The following is a 20267-nucleotide window of genomic DNA, read 5'->3' as shown; positions in this document are numbered from 1 at the left end:
TGGTAATACATCAATTTCTAGCACATACCCAGCAGTCAAATGCACAAACAACTTCCTGAAGAAGAAAATGTTGTGACAGCTCCTGAACCACATCAGGGAAATGTTCTGAGAAACCACTTTCAGGAAGCTGTTTCTAAATCTGGAGCGTGAAATGTGAGAGATGCTCCTTATTGGCCCTAAGTGAACATACCTTCACTTGCTGGTTATTAAGCATCCAAAGAGGATCTTTACAAGTCATAGGGCAAATATGGGAAGAGACAATCAATAGTCAATATGTCAGTACTAAGCCAGGCAGATAACTAGGTATCTGCTAATAATCAGGACTGCCTAAGATGCCCCTCTTTATCCCACAGAGTTTTCTTCTTACAAAATGGAAATATTTTTGATTAACAATAATAAAAAAATAATCATGTGCCATTAAATCTATTCTGACTTATAGTGACCCTTTTCAGGGTTTTCCAAGTAGAGAATCCACAGAAGTGGTTTGCCATTCCTATCTTCTGGGGGCAGGTCTGGGACTCTGCAGCTTGCCCAAGGCTACACAGGTTGGCTCTACTCGCAGGAGGCACAGTGGGGAATCCAACTCCCAACCTCTGGTTCAGCAGCCAGATACCTAAACCCTTGAGCTATCCAGCCCCATTTTTGATAAAAGTACTCGTAAAAATTGTAGATGGTATCTACAGAAGTAGGTGAAGCTGGGTCCCAGTGAAATGAAATCAGTGTGAAAAACTGCTTGCGACTAATGCTTCATCTCAACAGAATCTTATTGGATATTTCCATGTGTGCAAGAGGAATAATAGAATTTAACCACTAACTGAGAAAGTGCTGCTCACATGTCACACGTGGCACTAGATTGTGTACCCCACTGCATACCTCGCATGTTTACAGCACACGTCTGGCAGTTGTCCATCAGTCATAGCAACTTTTGCAATTACTCTTACAGAAACACAACTTTGCGCAAGGACTTGGGCCTGTAAATTGTACAACTATAACTTTTGATTCCGATGTAAATCTACTTCCTTAATTGCCTAAGCCCATATGATCCATTGGCCAAATTCTCTTCAGTTTTACAGCAGCCCAAATAATGAATAGCTGAATAGTAAAATATTGCTTTCATTCTTTCACGCAGTGGCAGAGGAAAACAGCAGCCTTTCTAGTAAAAGCAAAGTTTTCCTACAAACCCTCTCACTTGACCCTCTTTTAATTTCTTCTGCTGTCTAAGATGTTGTACCAAGATGTACCAACATCTTAGATGTCCTTTTATCAGTCCTAAAACCAAAACCTACAAAGCTCTCAAGCTACGAAGATGTAAAGAAAGAAAGATTTGGAAGGGATTCTAAGAGACACTGATGGGGACTAGGGGAAAAACAAGCCAACAACTGAGACCAAGTTTTCACTATCAGTGTTAAGTTCTTAGAAAGTTGGGGGGCAGGGAAAGCTCTGGAAGGTGAGAAATGAGCAAACAGCTTTGATGGAAGAGGAACTGGCAATGCTTCAAACTTACTATGCCATTTATCATAACACCAAAATTCTTGATCGCAAAGAGCTCCACCATTGCGGCATTTAAGGGTTTTCTTTCACACAGCCGTGCTTCATGTCCTACTTCCTTTTTTCTTCCCCTCCCCACAACCCTCTGCTCCTCTTTAATCATTAGTTGCATGTTTGTGCGTCTCCATATGGTCGTGCTTTGAAAAAGGTGTTCAGAAGTGACCTGCTGCCTTGCTCTACAAGAAGAGACGGTGGCTTCCTGTTGTTGGTGTTGTTTTTTCCCCCCTTTCTCCATAGCATAAGCTGCACACAGAAACATGTTGCCGTGGTGCACTGGAAGCATCCTTCCCAGCAGCGGGAAGGTGGGGTGGGGGGGAAACAAAACTTGAAAGCCCTCCACTGTAAAGTACCCTTGTTTGCCCTTCAGTAGAGAAAGCATTACAAAGCGTCTTTAGTGTGGACCTTGTCAAAGAGGATGGTGAGGAACCAAACACACAAGACTCAAATCTCAGCCAATTAGAGTATCCTGAGGCTTCTCCTCAGGTTCTGATCACTTTATTTTCCTCCCCCTTTTCTCTACCTCATCAGATGTGCTTTAAAAAAAATATAGAAGGGAAAAGAGCCTGAAATTTCAAAGGGTCTTCTCTTGTTGTGTCCATTAATGATAGCCTTTAGAACACTGATGGCTCATAGAACAGGTAGACCTCTTGATTCCATAACAAGATTTAGTGATTAAAAGTTTGACAGTATTAGGAGATTTCTGGGTTCATATTTCAATGAGGAGTACTAAATCCTATGCTGTTTTTATTATTTACAGGTTTCTTGCTCTCTCTTCCTCTCTAATACACATACACCACATACAAGAACTATTGCAAATTAAGTTTTATAACACAACATCCAACAGAAATAGAGTGGCTTCAATCCTGTTGTTTAGAGTAGTAAGTCATACTAGAATGCTCACTGATTCAGAGGGAATTTCATGAAGTTCTGTTGATTCAAATAGGTTACTCTAGTTATGACTTAGTCTGCTAAAGTTGTCAGAACTAGATTAGGTCCTTTTGAATGAATGAGGCACCAAATCCCCACTGATTCAATGAGACTACTCTGGTGTGATTTACTATGCAAAGCAACAGGATTTTAGTCAGTTAGGGTATATGGGGATGGGTATATGAATAAGACAGAGTATATTCAGAGCCTCATTACTTTTCTATTTCATACATAATCAAAGCTTGATATAATAATAAGCAGAATACCTACAGGACTAATTTAAACCCTATAAGCTATTCTTGGAACGAACAATTTAAAAAGTTTAAATTCTGGTAACTTTATGTTATGTTCATAAGAAGCTTACAAGGAAGCAATGCATGCTTCCAAAACAAGGAGCCTAACCAAATCTATGTAAGCCACCCCGAGTAGACATGGTCTAGAGGGGTGGGGTAAAAATCCAATAAATAAATAAATAAGCAAACAAACAAACCAGCTCCACACCTGAACATGACAGGCAAAAAAGTGACTCTCCAGATTTTATTGGAGAACTACTATATTAGACAACCTTGCAACATTGTAAGTTATCTATCAAATTACTGACGTACTGGAGGATGTATCCCAGAATAATTAAAGATGGGCACACTCTTAACATTACATTATAAGCTAACTGGGGGGGGTAAGATGTCAATTTGACTGTCTAGCATCACAGAGAAAGATATTCTGAAGTTAGGTGGGATAAAGCTCAGTAATACAAGCCATTGTAGTCTTTGTGTACAGAGGGTAGATAATTCATTTGTGGTAACACTGCATGATCTGGTGAATGCATCCCTAAAACAGACCTATAATGATGAATATAAGCAGCAGCAGCCCATGACGATTTTACTACAGTGACAAAAGTCCTCTTTGTAGTAATTGCCTGAGGAAAGGTCACAGAAATGAATACCCCACCTCAAGACAACCTCCGATTAGAGAAAAAAATACTAAGTTTTTTAAAAGTGACATATTCCTGTACATTTAGAAAGTGAAACAATAATTTCTAATTCATTTTGCAAAGCACTTTAAACTTCTTTGCAAAAGTTAAACTAAGTTAGCAAATTCCTACTGAACCTATTTCATTCTTTATGTAGACAGACAGAGGGCTATACAGTTAAGATGCTTTCCAACCAAACCAGTAGTCTAAAGAGAAATCAAACAATAGAAAACCAAGGGGCTATTGAGTGAGGATCATTGCTCTTGCAACTTCAGCCACACAATGTGTTCCTTCCAGGAATGGGAATAGAACAGAATGCTAGTGCCATCCGGCAAAAACCTAAGAAAGGGAGGAGACGAAATATGGTTTCTCTCTCGTCCCACTAGTGATTTTAACCACTAGAGAAATGTCACAGTCAACACACACCCCTGGGAGTAAGGGCTAGAGATCTGTCACAGAGTCTAAGACTATTCCAAACCCACTCCATTATCTATATTATTGCATGACAGAAATAGAAGGGGACTGACTCCTCTCTTCCTGAAATCTAAGCTAGAAAGGAGGGGGCGTCTCAACTAAAATAGCAGGAGGTGACTTCAGTAATAGATTTATGATGGGGAGACACAAATGCTGAAGTAGCTTGGTGGTATGTGGCATTAGTGGTAAACCAAACTCTTCGAATTCTACCCACCAAAACAAAAGAAGAGAAGAACTTGAGTGAAATGAAGCAGATTTGTGCCATCTATTCACATGAAATAGAAACCAAGCAATGCAAGCAAAAAATTAAATAAATTAAAAGGTGGGTACAGCAATTGATATGTGGCTTAGATCTCATGCAACGTGACAGAAAAGCATGGAGATACCACTTGAAAGGCTGGGTGAATGAGAAAGATAAGAAAAGCATTTCAAAAATATCTGTAAGGAATGCACATGTGGCTTTTCAAGCCGAGAACTTCATTTTGCCTCGAATGAAGGAAAAATTGAGACAAGATGCTCCAAATTCCCACAAAGCCAGCCCATCTTGCTTTAGTTCATCTGTGTTCCAGAGCCCTACTTTATGTTTGAGCACAACTTCACACATGAGTTCTTGGATAGGGAACAGTACCAAGGCCCCCTTTACAGCTGCCCCAAGGATCATAAACCCTCTAAGGTAAAGGTTCCCCTTGACATTTTTAGTCCAGTCATGTCAGACTCTAGGGGGTGGTGCTCATCCTGTTTTTCAAGCTGTAGAGCCAGCGCTTGTCCGAAGACAATTTCCGTTGTCACCTGGCCAGCCACACTAAGGAGCGCCGTTTTACCTTCCCACCATGGTGGTACCTATTTATTTATCTACTCGCATTTGCATGCTTTAGAACTGCTAGGTTGGCGAGGAGCTGGGACAAAGTGACGGGAGCTCACTCCGTTGCGTGGATTCGATCTTACGACTGCTGGTCTTCTGACCTTGCAGCACAGAAGCTTCTGCAGTTTAACCCGCAGCGCCACCACGTCTCTCTAAACAGGTCTAACTCAATGATTCCCAATCTGGGAAATGTGTACCCTCAGGGGTACAAACCGGGACATTTAGGGGTGCATGAAAAAAATGAAAAAAGACACATACATCAACATTGTAAGTCACTTATTTATCTCCTGAGCAGTGAGAAATCCTCTTGACTTCCTCCTTCTCTCCTCACCTACCCAGTGAAAACGCAGCGAATTGGCTTTCACTTCAAGGCAGGGTCTCTTCTTGCTCTTCCACTAACCGCCACCTGCTCCTTTCTTATCAATGGCATTTTGTACAAGAGAGTTCCTTACTGATTTTAACCCCTTTGCTGGCATGCTTGTGCACAGTACCAAAGGTGATGAGAAAGTGGCCTGAAGACGAGAGGGCACAGGATCCCCCTAGCCCTGCCGCCCGAAGGGCACAATTTATGGAAATGGGCTGCCATGCAGTGTGCAAGTGAAAAAAAAAGGCTGGGGATCACTAGTCCAATGGAAAAGAAAGCTTGATTGATAAGTGATGTTGCTCACATGTCTGGCCAGAAAATGAAGCCCATTCACAATAGTTTAAACCATACGTAGTTTGCAGCGTCATGAAAAAGCCTTATAGTATTTGGTAGTCAAGACATGTTTGAAAAATCCTTACACATAGGTGCAAAATGTACAAATATGTGGCTCCTGATATAGAAAAGAAATTTACATTTTAATGTACAGGGTTATGATGGATTTATATGTGATGTAGATTATAGGGTTCCGATAGAAAAATGGCAACCCCAGATTTAATTTCTCTTCTTCCCCCCTCCCCAATAATGTCTTCTTATGGAACATCATATAGCTCTTTCTGGTTTTTATTTTCTCACTTCTTCTCAGTACCATCGGCCGACTCTGGAACACTGTCCCTACAAGGGGAGCACTCCAAGCTTTTAATTTCTATTTTTCACCAGCAACTATTAGAAGACTTTCCCATTCTTAAAAAATCAGACCTAACCTGTCTCTCCTCCAAAAAAATGGTGTCAGCTTCACTCCCCTTCTCATACCCAGGCACTGGGGAGGAGCAAATCCATGTGAGTTGTAGGATACTCATACATACTCTGCATGAGTCAGGTTTTGGATTTTTCTAGTTGCACGGAAGGAAGATCCCTGAAATAACAAGTTGGATTTTTGGTTGTTGTGGGTTTTTCGGGCTTCTTGGCCGTGTTCTGAAAGTGGTTCTTCCTAACGTTTCGCCAGTCTCTGTGGCTGGCATCTTCAGAGGACAGCAAACTGTGCTCTGGGTAGGCCTGAGCACTCTCTCTGAGCCCACTCTCAGGCCTACCCAGAGCACAGTTTGCTGTCCTCTGAAGATGCCGGCCACAGAGACTGGCGAAACGTTAGGAAGAACCACTTTCAGAACACGGCCAAGAAGCCCGAAAAACCCACAACAACCATTAGATCCCGGCCGTGAAAGCCTTCGCGAATACATTAAGTTGGATTTTTATTGACTGAATTCTTTTAAAATAGATGCTGGTTTTTTAGATTGATAATTAATTTTGGTGTGTTTTTAAAATTAATCTCCCTGGAGGGATTTGAGATATCAGAAAGGTACATTTCAGAAACTATGTCAAACAATTTTGGTTCATACAGCTCTCCTCTTTTTAAGACGCCGTCTTCAAGGTAACAACTAGTTTGCTCCTTTTACTACACATAGGGGTGAATTTTTTAACTTTGCCACTTTTTTCAAAAGAAATAAACCGTCTTCTGAAGAAAGGCAAGGAAGCCATCTTACAAATACTAACAAAAAAAAAACTTTTAACCACTTTTTCTTGGCAGCTTTTGAGCAGGTGAACCAATGCAGTCTGCTCTGGTAATATTTTCCATTTTTCCTCATGCTTACAACATCTCAACTTCTTTGTTTATTTAAAATTAGGGTTGGGGAGGTGAAGGTTGGATAAAATCCACCTCATTTTTTTAATCCAGTTTTTCTTTTGTTTGTTTGTTTGTTTGTTTTGCTTTTTTGTTGTTTCCTCGATGAGGAAAGGAGCTGAAGCTTGAATATGGCACCCTCATAATGATTTCACTAGAGCTTAATGAAATTTTCATCACAACCTGCTGTTCATTTTAATGGCCTTTGAAAGACAATAGAACAATGACTGGAGGGAAGAAAAGATTTTTTTGCTGCATACATTTGTTTAAAAGCCCCCCGCATTCTATGGTTCTCCTTCCCCCCCCCCCATATTCCAACAACACCTCTTCCCTCATCTCTTCACAAATCTCTGGTCTTTTGTTTGTGCTATACATTTTCATTTTAGGAGAGCTGAGATAATGCATGAGCTCTGTTAACATTCTTATGTCTAAATGTAACCTTTGCTTAATGGAGTCTCTGGTGTATGCATGGCCTCCCATTCAGACACAGCATTTTCACCTACTCCCACCTCGCCCCCTGTTCTGGTTTCTTCCCCCCCCCATCATCTGCTCCGGAGACACAGGATATGGGCCTCATCTCCAGAAGGTCCTTTCCAGTCAAAGCTATGAAATATGTCTAAACGCTGAAGCCACACAGCGTCAATAAACTCAATAGAATGTCCCAGGATCTCAGATATGTCCCTTTATGGGAGAGGAGGGGAGGGCAGGGAAGAAGAAAAGGACTGAGAGTAAACGAGCATTAAACAAAGCAGTTGTTTTCTAGCAGACTCTCATTGTGGCCTCCATTCAATAGCACATTCAAACTAATTTACAATCCCATCACACAGGCATGTTGATACAAGTTTGGGAACACTGTATTTGCAGGTTCCGGTCAACGAGCTTTTGCACAGTTCTTGTTTTTTTTAAAAAAAATAAAATACAAAAAAACAGCTACGGAATCCACAAGTAGAAATAGAATTCTGCCTTGAGAACTTTCTTTATTGGGCCACTCAAAAGTCGGAGGGCGAGGCTGCAAACTGATACACTGACTCTCGTTGTCTTTCACCGAATATATAATTTGCACCCTGCAAATCACTGTGACTACAAAGACAATGGCTATTATGTCTGACTGTTTGTTTGTTTCCAATACTTTCAATCTTATGCCATCCAAGTCTGAAGACGAGAACGTGAAAGCTTGCCTTGTTTGCAACTTCTTACAGATCCAGGAAAGACAATTACTGAAACCAAAATACTATCCTGGTGAATGTTGGTATCACTCAGATTTTGTCCCCAGTAGAAACTGCAACTAAAAATACTGAGTACTGAGTCTCATATTGTTTTTTAAAATTACTACTACTACTACTACTACTACTAGTAGTAGTAGTAGTAGTAGCAGCAGCAGCAGCAGCAGCAGCAGCAGCAGCAGCAGCAGCAGCAGCAGCAGCAATTTCCTAGGTAATCTAGGTAACAAGCAGATGAAAATCAACAGAACCTGGGGTTTTGAGACGTTTTCCACATTCTGCTAAGGTGGCAACCAGCAGATTGGTGGAACTAGGAAATAAGGGCACTTTCCTTATTTCCTTTTCTTGGACTCTTCGCTCCCCCACAGGCTCAGTGATACCAATCAAAATTTGGAAGAGTTCTCTTTATGAACGACAGCTCTCAACATTCTCCAGGCATCACAGCAAGCGTTTATAATAATGCAAAGATTCTGAAAGCTGTAGGGATGTTTCCCAAGCTTTGATGCTGAGGCAGTTCAGTTCCAATTCACTTCCAAACTCCGGTTCAATGCGGATTCACACTCTCTTCATCATCGCCATCGTTATCATCAGTGTTGATGTTTATAAACATTCATAAAAGTATCACCGTTTAAGGAAGTAAAAAAAAATTGTCAATTACTCAGCCTCAGTCAATACTAGGATTTCTGAGGACTTTCCATGGCTCTTGGGGGAACCTCACCTGCAGTGTGAGGCTGAAGACGTTGAGGTTTTTTTAAAAATCATCTTTTCTGCAATTTGCACAAAAATTGTCTCTGAGCAAAAACTAGTCTTTTCCCTTTGTGAAAATGAGTATATCCACCCACACATCCACGGGAAGCATAAAAGGATATACTGAATTATCATGAAAACACAAACAAGTTATCGAGTGCTATAAGAACATTCTTAGGATTTAAGATGCTCCAGGGAAGCCTTTTTCTTAGTATCCCTACTCTCACAAGCATGCCTAGTGGTCGGCTCCTTACTGTCCTGCTGGCAGGCAAAGAACTATCTATTCAAGGCAGACTTTTTGCAAGGAAAGTACTGTCAGTGAAAGGGTTTTAATGGGATGGAAATTGTATTGTAACCTTTTAAAAGTGCTTTTAAATCCTTTTAGATTACTTTGTTCAGTTGTAATCACTATTTAATATTGTAATTCATTACATTTTAACTACATTTGTCTTTTAAAATTTTGTGAGGTCCCTTTATTGGGAGAAAGGTCGGGTATAAATAAAATGAATGCATGAACGGACGTGCCGACAGTTTCTCTGCTATACTTTGAACGTGTGTACATAAACATGTACTAGCAGAAACATTTTAAGCTGATTCGAGAAAGAATATGCCTCCCTGGAGAGAACTGGTGGAAACTTAACAGAAGTTAGTGATCTTTGTATTCGCGAAGGCTTTCACGGCCAGGATCTGATGGTTGTTGTGGGTTTTTCGGGCTCTTTGGCCGTGTTCTGAAGGTTGTTCTTCCTGACGTTTCGCCAGTCTCTGCGGCCAGCATCTTCAGAGGACTGGAGTAGGAACAGACAGAGCATGGACAGAGTTCCTACTCCAGTCCTCTGAAGATGCCGGCCGCAGAGACTGGCGAAACGTTAGGAAGAACAACCTTCAGAACACGGCCAAAGAACCCAAAATAAACATTAGTGCTCTTTCTTTTCAACTCTGAATGCAAAACATAAGACAGGCCAAGCTTAGTTTAGAAAAATACTCTGTATTGATATATGTAACTTAAACAGCTTACTGTATCGTCAGCATAACAGCTTATCCACATAGAGCATAACATAATACCATAACAGCATATCCATATACAGTAACTGGTTACTCACAACCCAGTATAACACAACAGCATGACTGCGCCTATACCAGAGTGACACGACTACTCCTGAACTGAAGCAGTGAAGTAATGCTCTCACAGAGCTACCTGTATACAGAGAAAAAGCCTCTGTAATCAGCAACACCAACCTGAGGCAACTCAAGCCTCAAACTCTGCCTGTTAGCCAGCAAAAGGTGTATGCTTGCACTTTACAGTCTTTCTTACATATTTTACTTACATGAGTATATTTCATACGTTCAAGACTTTAATTTACAATATAATGACCCGCTCCGTTACAAATATCTCGACAAAATGAATGGATGCTACCATTTTAGTAAGGCTAGGCAACAATGCAATTGTTATCGCTGTTGTCAATTTTGCACATTGACGGTTATGTGCAAAAATCAGTCTTGCAAATTCCTTTTGAGACTGAAATTCCTCCTCCACAGTATTTCTGTGGATAAAGATAAAGATTCTCACATTATATGTCTTCTCACACAGTGGCCACACTGGCATACTCTATACCACATTTGCCTCATTCTAAATGGTAAAAGAAAATATCTGCATCAAAGGGAAAACACTGTGGCTGAAACTCTGTCGTGCGGCTTCGTGTGCATGATGGAGATGATGTCAGCAGCAGTAGCGGCAGCAAATCACAGCTGATTAAAGGCAAATTGCTGCTGATTAAAGGTGATATCACGGTACATGCAAGTCATGCACAATGCAATGAAGTCACTAAATCCCCAAAACTGCTAAAGGGAGACTTCACTTAGCCACAATTTACCAGTGTTAATGACATCACTGTTATATAAACAGAGCTATGCAACAGGATTTCAGCTGATAAGTACATATTTTGTGTAGAAAATAATGGAAACCCACTGTATTTTGTAACCCCAACCCAGTCACCACAGTGAATACTTTTCTCTGATCATACCTAAATAGCTGACAGATACAACTGGATTCTGGCCAAATCCTGCAAGGGATGAAGCTTTACTGCTGTTAACAATGGTGTGAAAAATTCTGAAGTATTTACGGTTCTATTTTTGTTCCAGTCACAATCCATCAACCATTGTAATGGAACTACAGTTCCTCTAAACTGATTTTCTCATAACCACTCCGGCACAAAGATGTCAGTTCCTGTGACACCATTTGCCTTATTTTCAGCATGCCGCCGATGTCTAGAAAAGCAAGATGAGGAAGTGACCAGAGGAACAATACCATTAAAAAAAGCTTCTTGCTTAACAGCAGAGAGGTTGTCAAAATGTCACAAGTCAACACAAGTCTCCTCAAATCAAAAGCAAAGCAAAGAAGCAATGATCACCCCCCCCCCGATACCCAACTGTTCATACAATATATGTAACTGAAGAAGATTAACTAAAATGCATGGAGACTTCTTGTCAATTATTCGCATCCAAGTTCATTTCTCTAATAGGTTTTATGATCCCCGAATCAACTTGAGGGAAAACAGCCCTGTCGAACTCTGCGCAGAGACGGAAGAGAAGGAAATAAGAAACTAGCAAATCTGGAGTCTAAACACTCAAAGCTGGTCACTCTCCTCAAAGTTTCTTATGAAGGATGAGGATGAGGACAAAATCTGAGCTTTTTCCATGGTGCTCTGAGAAGTAGCTCTGTCGTACCATATCCTCAGTTTCTTGAAACTTTTCTTCCAAGATAGGGTGTTGACAGTTGCCAACAGTTGCTGAAATCCTGTTGCTTAGGCCCATTGAATCAGTGGCGATTTAGTGAGTTGACTCCTCTATAAATTCCACTGTTCAGATGGACCTACACTAATTATAACTTCCCTCACAACTAGAGTAGGCCCATTTGAATTAGTGGAGCTTATGGAGGAGTGGACTTAACAAATCCTCACTGATCAAATGGGCCTAGTCTAGTGCAGCTCACTCCACTACATGACAAGATTTCAGCCCATGCATGGGAATTAGGGATATGAAAAATATTAGCTCAATTCCTTGTTCTTATGGATTTAGGCAGTTTTGATTGGAACTCAGCATCTGTGGATGAAATCCAGTCATTATTCCCAGACAGAGGACATCCATTCAACAATGTTCCTTTGATAAGAAAACATTGACATAAATTCCATTCTAACTGGGACTAACAAATGGAGGTAGGTCTTGTTGCTTCCATAGTGTTGCAGGTAGCAACAAAACTTGGTACTCCATTCTGTGCTTATGCCGGGAGTGAGGCTTAACATTTGCCCATTTATTTGTAGCACTTGAAGTGTGTAGTGACTTTCCTTAAAGTCACACATGGTGAGGCACACAATACACTTAAAAAAAAAACACACCAAACAATTTAAAATCAGAATAGGAAACAACAGGAGCCTGAATCTAATTTGGCGAAAATTTCTTAACCCATACAAATAGTTTTCAAAAACAGCAAATATGTGTTTTACATGAGAAGTCGAAGGAGGCTGTCATTTTCTTTTTTACAATACATAATGTTAATGTGATAAGCAAAGGAGAACATTTTCTGATGAATACAAATATGTTTGTTTCTATATCTGGAAGACATATTGTTTTGGAGACTGTCAATCCTAGCATGTAGATTGTGAATGGTAATACCCTTCTGTGTGATCTCTCACACAAGCTGGAGATTCTATGTTACAATGCATCAAAATTTACGCTCCTATCGAGAGGTAGTGAATGCTTCCTTGTGCAAGGCCAGTAAAAACCTGCTCACATTTTACCTGCATTAGAGGAGCAGATAAAGAGAATACTGGTCATGAAAGACAAACTAAGGGCTTATGTTCACATAATGTTAATTCTTAAGTGCTGACTAAACCTTGGGTTTGCATATCCATGCTTCCATGTTCTCCTCTCATGTACCCATGAGGATGAATTTGAAGGCTTTTAATTTCATCTTGCTGTACAATCTGAATTGGGATAAACCATGGCTAATCTTAACCATAATTTGTTAACAGATGGCCAACCTCTAACCATGGATTTGAATTCAAAGGATTGTATTGACAAATGGCAGTCCATATGAACCACAGTTTAGGGTTTGTGCAATACACAATCAAACTAATAGAGAAACAGATTATTCTTATCTTAACCTCACCGTGGTTAGGTTGGAGGATGACAGGGAAGAAAGACACATACGGTTCTTCCTTGAACATTAAACAGTGGTTTAGCATCGTTCAAGAACACAGTTACTAAGAGAAAGGAAAAACGGAGGAAACAGGATCTTCGATGCTCATGGTAGCCTACCATAGAGATGAGAAATATTTGTTGGCTTACAAAACTCACTTAGCGAATGTGTTGTTGAACTGGGAGTCGTATGTCCAAGAAAGGCTGGCTGATAAACAAAACAAAATGAAAGAAAACCAAACCAAAAGCTTCTACCTGTTTGTAAACTCCTACCTTCTGGTTCATTTTTGATAAGCTCTTCCATTTTCCTCTGTTTTAGAGTGTCCACCACATCAGCTAGGCTGCCTTTACGCCTCTCTGGAGTTCCAAGGGCTGTATTAGAGAAGGACTCTCCACTTTGACGCCCACCATCTTCTGCCTTCGAGGGTGAGGTAGATGAGTTGTGTGGGGCAAATGAAGACATCACTTTATTGCCATCAACTTCCTAAAAGGGAAACAACGACCATATGAAACGTCTCTTAGGAAATAAAACAACAGCAACTAAAACTAAAACGTGTGCACGCACAGAAAAGAAGAAACAACAAATCCTTTGTTTGTTTGAGTTCATTGCTGCTTGTTCCTCTCTCAAGACCTTTATATAAGGGGGAGGGGGAGAGCAAAGCAGAAGAAAATAGAAGTATAGCTTCAAAAACAAGGAGAACAAAGACTTTCCATCAAGGATCAACTAAGATTACAGGCTGAACTGAGAAAAGATTAGCGTTCAGGAGAAAAACATTATATATATTTTCCCTCCAAATGAGAACAGTTAATGTTCACAGGTTTTCCAATATCAACGGTATAGATTACCTTTAATTGTTTGCTCCTTCACTGCTTTTTATGCTCAACCTTTGGGGGCTTTTTGTCTTTTTCCCTTTTGTCTTTTTGCCTAAGAGCCATTAATTTCCTGTTTCCTTTTTCTTTTAAGTGGTTAATATCAGGATGGTTAGTTGCTCTTCAAAATGAAGCAATAATCAGATAGCAAATGCTCCATACCGCTACGGTGTCATCTTCCCACCTCCCACCCCCGCCCCAAGTGATTGTGGAAGCAACCATGTTTCCTCCATGAATCAGGTTGCTTAAATATTTCTAATTTATTCTCTCTCCTTGCTCCATTTCTCTTTCCCTGGTCCCTTTTTTTTTTGAAGAAAAGACTCTTTTAAAGACAAAGCTGCTGGAACAACAATGATCCTAATGATGCTTGCAAATGTGAAGTCCAATGACATAAGCACCCGCCTTCCTCCAGCAAAGATGAAATCTGGCTCTCATTAAAGTCACTAAGCATATTCTCACCTATTTTAATAGATCTGACTCTTAATAGCCACATTCTGGCTTGTTCGGATGACACCAGCCTTCTTTCGCACCTTCTGATATTTCAAACATCTTCCTCCTTTTCCTCCCTTACCTTTTGGCCTTTATCTGTGTCCCCCCCCCCCAACAAACGCTCCTTTGCTGTTTGCGTTTCTTAAACTGTTTCTTCTGTTGCTGGGCTATAATTGTGTTGACAGTCTTCACACAGATCTGACAAAGTAACAAGTAAGCTCTTGCCTACAAAGGCTATGTCACAATATATTTAAAGCCTTTCAGTTGCCACAAGAACTCTTATTGTGTTAAAACAGCCACACAATTCCGGATGCCCACACAAGAGTGGCCCATTTTAGCCTCACCTTTTCCTGGTTTCTTTTTCAAAGGCTGGTTTACACACAATGGTCTCTTCCTTCTATACCTGGTGGCAGCAGGGCCACATCAGAGCTTTGTTGCATCCAAGCAAAGATAAGGGATGAGACAAATTCTCATTAAATGTCTTACTCTTGGCCATTTTTCCAGTTTCATCATGCAGAGAAATTCAGATGAGACCTCCTTTGGCCAAGTGTGATTCCTGACATTCTTGCAAGAAATATTTTGTTCCTTTCTCTTTCTCTTTGATTCTGCAAATTTAAATCCCATGCAGAAATTAACAAATGCTGCACAGGAATAGATGGCTCCTATACAGGAATTACTCAATCCTGCGCAGGAACTCCCAAGTCTAACTCAGAATGAGGATTTCTTGTGACCCAGTATTTAGGTGTTGTAAGTCAATAACATGAGATGCTGTTGATAAATTGGAAGGCAGAGGGAAGTCGACAGCAATGCAAATACAGCTATTTAATGTATCGTAAAAATTCCATTGACTTCCAAAACCATGGTGTGGTATACAGGCTTTCAAGCTATACTTGGGTCGTCAGAGCCACACACAGGAGAGAGAAGGCATAGGAAATACCCCTTATTTAACCAGACACTCCAGAATGTATCCAGAACTATTACATTTGAATAGTTTCCAAGAAAAAAAAAGCAAACAAAAACCTCTGTACTTTGAAAGCTAACTTATCAAGAAGAAGAGTAGGGTAGAACCCTTTCTCCTCACTCACTTGCTTTCCAAAGGCAAGTAAGTTTTTGATCTAAGGAAGTATCCAAATATGTGATCTGCTACCCTTAGTTCAGGACATTGGAAGATGACATGATATTTATGAGAGGCTACGTGGGCCTCAACAGTCTTCACATGATGCCTTGAGAGTATATGAAACACTATATTTGCTTTCATCAGCATAAAAATGAATCGCTTTCCCTAGATCATATTGCTGAGAGAGCGCCTGACACCAGTGAAATGGGAAAGCTAAGACAGGTATGTACCTCAGGAGACCTCTCCCTCCTCATTGAGGAGATGTATAATTTAACATGTTAACTTCTTTTTCACACCTAAAATTTAGCCCACTATCAGATACACTCAGAAGAGTTAAATCCCACACAAATCTTATATTTTCTGAACTCTTTCACATGGTGGTCGTGATTAAACTAGAAGTCCTAATCCTGGCTTGTGGGGGACAAGGTGATCACACGGAATTATGTGGAACTAATTAATCAGAGCAACTGGTTCATAAAAACATTATTCTAAAGTTTTATAATATTTATCCTAGGAGGCACAGATTTCAATAAACTGTCTGCTTTACCAGGGAGGAGAAAGACAGCAGCACTTTAAATCTGTTGTCTGTTGAAAGAAAAGCAACTAAAATCAGAAAGCAAGGCACTGCAGTGTATGACAACGGCGTATATAGGAGCATGGATCACAAAGTGCTTTTCTAGAGTGGAGTACGAAACCTGGCAAAATGTTGTCACCAGCCACAGCAAAGGATGAAGTGTGGTTTTGATCTTTTTCCCCTCCCTCCTTAAAGCAATACTGCTTGCTACCAGGGACCCATTCACCTGTTCAAGTTTGATTACATTTCAGCCCCTGGCCATGTTAATCCTTCTCACAGTTTTATGAGGTTAGCAGCTGTTCACACGCAGGGAGACGTTAAGAGAGTCGGTCCTCCTTCTTGTGAAGAATCCAAGGCGCAAATGGGTGTTCCAACAACATTCCGTTTTTAAAATATAGAACAACAACAACAATTGGCATTGTACTCACCGGTACAGTTTCTCCTTTCCTCGTGTCAAAGGGGCAGTAGAGAATTCCCTCCGATCCTTCCCTCCCACCTTCTGCCCCCCGCCGCACAAAGAAGAAAAAAATGTTGACCCAAGAAATCTCTGATCCAAGTCCATCCAGAGCTAATCACCGCAAATGCTGCTATTCTAATTGCCAAACGGGTTTCCCACCAGCCACCGAACATCCCTCTTCCAAGGTTTAATGATAAAACAGGCTTCTGCCCTTTCAGGATGAGGTCAATAATCTTCCTTTGTTAATCTTGATGAAGCTTTGCTTAATCTAGCCCCCTGGTCACCTTTGTGATTGACAGGTAAAGTCATGTCAGTGGACAATAGACTTTATCCTCACCCGGGACCATCTCATGCTTCCCCCCCCTCCACCAGACCTGAGCTAGTGTTCCCGATTTCCACCCCTAAAGACTGAAAGCATTTTGTACAAGATGTTTATTCCAACTCTCTAATCTATTTTTTTAAAGGTCTAGCATATTTCTTTCTGGAACATCATTCATTCTTTGCTGCTCCAGGAAGCAATGTTAAAATATCATTTCTCAGAAACATGTTGGATATTACTCAGAAACATTTCTATAGGGTGTCCCTTCCCCACTCAATTATTTCAGCTAGAACTTGGTATCATACATTTGACTCACATTGACAATCATCCCTTAACTACCTTCCATAAGCCAAAAAAACTAAATTCAAGCAGATGGGAACAATGAATAAAATGTTACACTCAGTAAAATAAAAGCTTTTGCTACTATCTTTATTATGCTTTTTTCTCTCAAGAAAACTGCTACTCATGATGTTCCCTGGGAAAAGTTGGCTTCTGTCTGAGCTACACCTGATGAATTGAATCTCACTTCCCTTTGTATGAATAGCAGGTGTAAGGTGAACCTTTTTATACTAGTTTTTAAAATGGGAGTTTTTAAACTAATATTTTTAACTGTTAAGAGGATTTTAATTGATTTGGATATAGTGATTTTAACAGCTTATTATAAAACCTGCTTTCAGTTTGTTCTACGTTCACTAAGCCCTATTTATTTCTGGAAAGGTGTGATATATATTAACGATCAGAAACCAACTGGAGTTCATGTAAAGACTGCATAATTTCCCACAGCTAATTGAGACTGATCTACAGTATGCCTGGTTGTATATGCTAGGTCACATGCTGATTTGTGCAATGACAATTTACCTTGATGCCTCGTCAGTGAGCTGTAATTAAATGTGGAAAGGTATGCAAACATACCTTTCCACAGGATTCTGCCCAATGTAAAAATACAATACTGTAAATAAATAAATACATGAGCTGCATTTTTTAACATGTACCTGGACCTTGTTCCAAAGTTGTGGTGGAAAATTACACCAATCATCTAGTATTACCTGGACCTCTGCCTGGATAAGGAGTGTGTAATAATAGTAGTGCATGCACTGGCCATCTGAGAAACAGACTACAGCAATGCTCTCTACATAGGGCTTCCCTTGAAGACCTGTTTGTATCGGTCTTAACAGAAGGCAAGGAATTGCGCACAGCTTAAAAATTCGTCATTGTGGTTTCTAGCTATGTGGCGATAAGCATGCATTGACAAGAATGAGATTTTAATAAATTTTCTTTCCATCCATGTTCTGGGCCCACAGTCTCCAGGAGCAAGAGTAGACAACTTGGTCTGATTTTTTTTGGGGGGGGGGGTTGGGGAAAAAAACCCAGAGGTCGAAAAAGGCTAGCAAAAACGGTTACAAGTTTTGAGAAACAGATATTTGAGGATGTTAAACGGTAGTATGGCCTGCGACTTATTTAAAAAATTGCCACCCTTAGAGACTCCAAAAATTGGCAATTCTTTCTTTCTTTCCCCAAAAATGTGGTAGATTGGGGCCACAAAAACCAGCATCTTCTTCACCTGGGACAAAGTCAACGAAATGGCAAAGCTGTTCCAAGCCTTAAGGAGATTGGTAGGTTTCCCCTCCCAATCTAAACCAACTCAGGAATTGGCTCATAGCCTTGTCTTTGGATACGGGTGATGCCTCATGTGTTTGCATTTCCATGGCGAGGGCTGTAGACTTTAATAGACAGATTGTCTCATAGACATTTCCCTTTCCCATTTATGATCACATCACACCTTCCAGTTTGTGTCAACCAGAGCAATGGTTTATTTGGGGAGGAAATAATATTAGAGCGTATAACACTTGGCTCTCATTCATGTTGTGTACAATTTTTGTCCTCTTGATCACAGGCTGGGGACAGATGGGAGTTTTTCAGAGAGTCTAGGTGTTATGATAAAGCCATCACTGTCTGTGGTGCACTCGCTTCTCTCCACCCGCCCCCACTGTCTTACTACTGTCTCAGGGATAAATGCTACTTGTAAAGCAGTTTTTTACAGGTTTAGTAAGCTTTCAAAGGCAAACAAAACCCACAGGAACAGAGGAAAATAACAGGACAACAGTAATATGCATGTAGCTCATGACCCATAGTGGTTCAGTAAGTCCATGTTCTAAATTGTTACGCAACGGGCTGAAATGTCTTGGTCAACAGAATTGCTGTTCTCCCTGATTTTCTCAAGTCTGCATATTTGTACAGCATGCTGTCTAATGTGCAACAAACAAACAACTAAACAAACAAACAGCAGGATAGCTCCCAGAACTCAAACGTCCTATGATCTGACATGATCAAATGCCATGGTTTTATAGGCAAGCTGAAAGCAACGAGCAAATGAATGAAGGTTGCTAGCTTCCTCTCACAAGACCACCAGCAAACACTTTAGGGACCACAAATTATAGACTGAGCACCGCCACCGACTTTAGTTCAAGCATTCTTTTTTTTTTCCTGTCCTTCTACCACCCTCCCACAAACAAACTGAGCCCTGTTCATTGACCTGCCTGCGTCTGGTTAATTACAAGCCAGAAAGCTATGAACAGAAGAGTAATGATGTCGTCTTGGAGGTCTTCATCAGGACAATGTCTCTTTCTCTCTGTATGTGTATGTTAGATGGGTGTTACAGTTGCAATGATCAGTGAGGTCTAATGATCTCTTTGCTATTCAGACACAAATTGTTTTATCTATTGTTTAATTAGCTAAACTAATCAAAGTTTAAGACTAATTATAACAACAGACGAAACAACTGATCCAGTTCACTGGATTGTTCACATTCATGGACCACTCTAGCAACTGTGCGCTGGGCATTCTAATTTTCTGCTATAGATCCCACGCAACAGGTGGACAAATATACCAAGGTGGTCCCGGTATGCACAGTTGCGCACAGCAACAAATGAATGAAGGTATGGAAGGTGTTCATATTGTTGCTGACTTTTTGAATTTCTGTTAAAATTCTTTTTGCTACATAGAAGAAGTACGGAGACTCGCAGAGGAGAACAGCTTCAACTTCTACAGAGAGTGCACCCCTTTCTCATTAACTGGCACTTAAGGTCTCAATAACTCACTCTAAGACGAGGAGAAAGAATAAAAGCCGTTAAGCTATCCAGCAGTTCTACAGTTCATCACTTATAGCTGTAAACAGATCAACAGCAAATGAACAAGCTGACTTCCAACAGACTGAAGAGAGGGAAAGAAAACACTCAGCAGAGACACTAGGCTCTCTCCAGAGGAGAAGGAACAATTGCTTTGTGTTGGATAGAGTGACAGTCACTTCAGCCCAGAAAAGACCTAATGGGTACTTCTCAAACTAACATGCAAATAAGAATGTACTTAGATTTCTCCACATTTTGTAATGTAAAATACTTTTTAAAAAACCCACACATCGCAGAAAATTGAACAGAAAAATGAACGCATCGGTGGAAATAAT

At 40.4% G+C, this 20267-nt stretch overlaps 1 protein-coding gene across 7 annotated transcripts in view; it reads right to left on the bottom strand.

Annotated features, from left to right (window-relative positions):
- The window catches only part of SOX5 (SRY-box transcription factor 5), a 918192-nt gene that overhangs the window by 350969 nt on the left and 546956 nt on the right, over positions 1–20267 (bottom strand). For all 7 annotated transcript variants that reach the window (XM_072999722.2, XM_078376420.1, XM_078376419.1 and 4 more), the window contains one exon: positions 13255–13465. In XM_072999722.2, coding sequence (XP_072855823.2) covers positions 13255–13465 — 211 coding nt within the window. The remainder of the gene's footprint in view (positions 1–13254; positions 13466–20267) is intronic.

The sequence above is a fragment of the Pogona vitticeps genome, chromosome 5 (genome assembly GCF_051106095.1).
Source record: "Pogona vitticeps strain Pit_001003342236 chromosome 5, PviZW2.1, whole genome shotgun sequence".
Taxonomy (NCBI): domain Eukaryota; kingdom Metazoa; phylum Chordata; class Lepidosauria; order Squamata; family Agamidae; genus Pogona; species Pogona vitticeps.
Note: the sequence above shows the minus strand (reverse complement) of the source record. Positions and strands in the feature narration are given on the sequence as shown.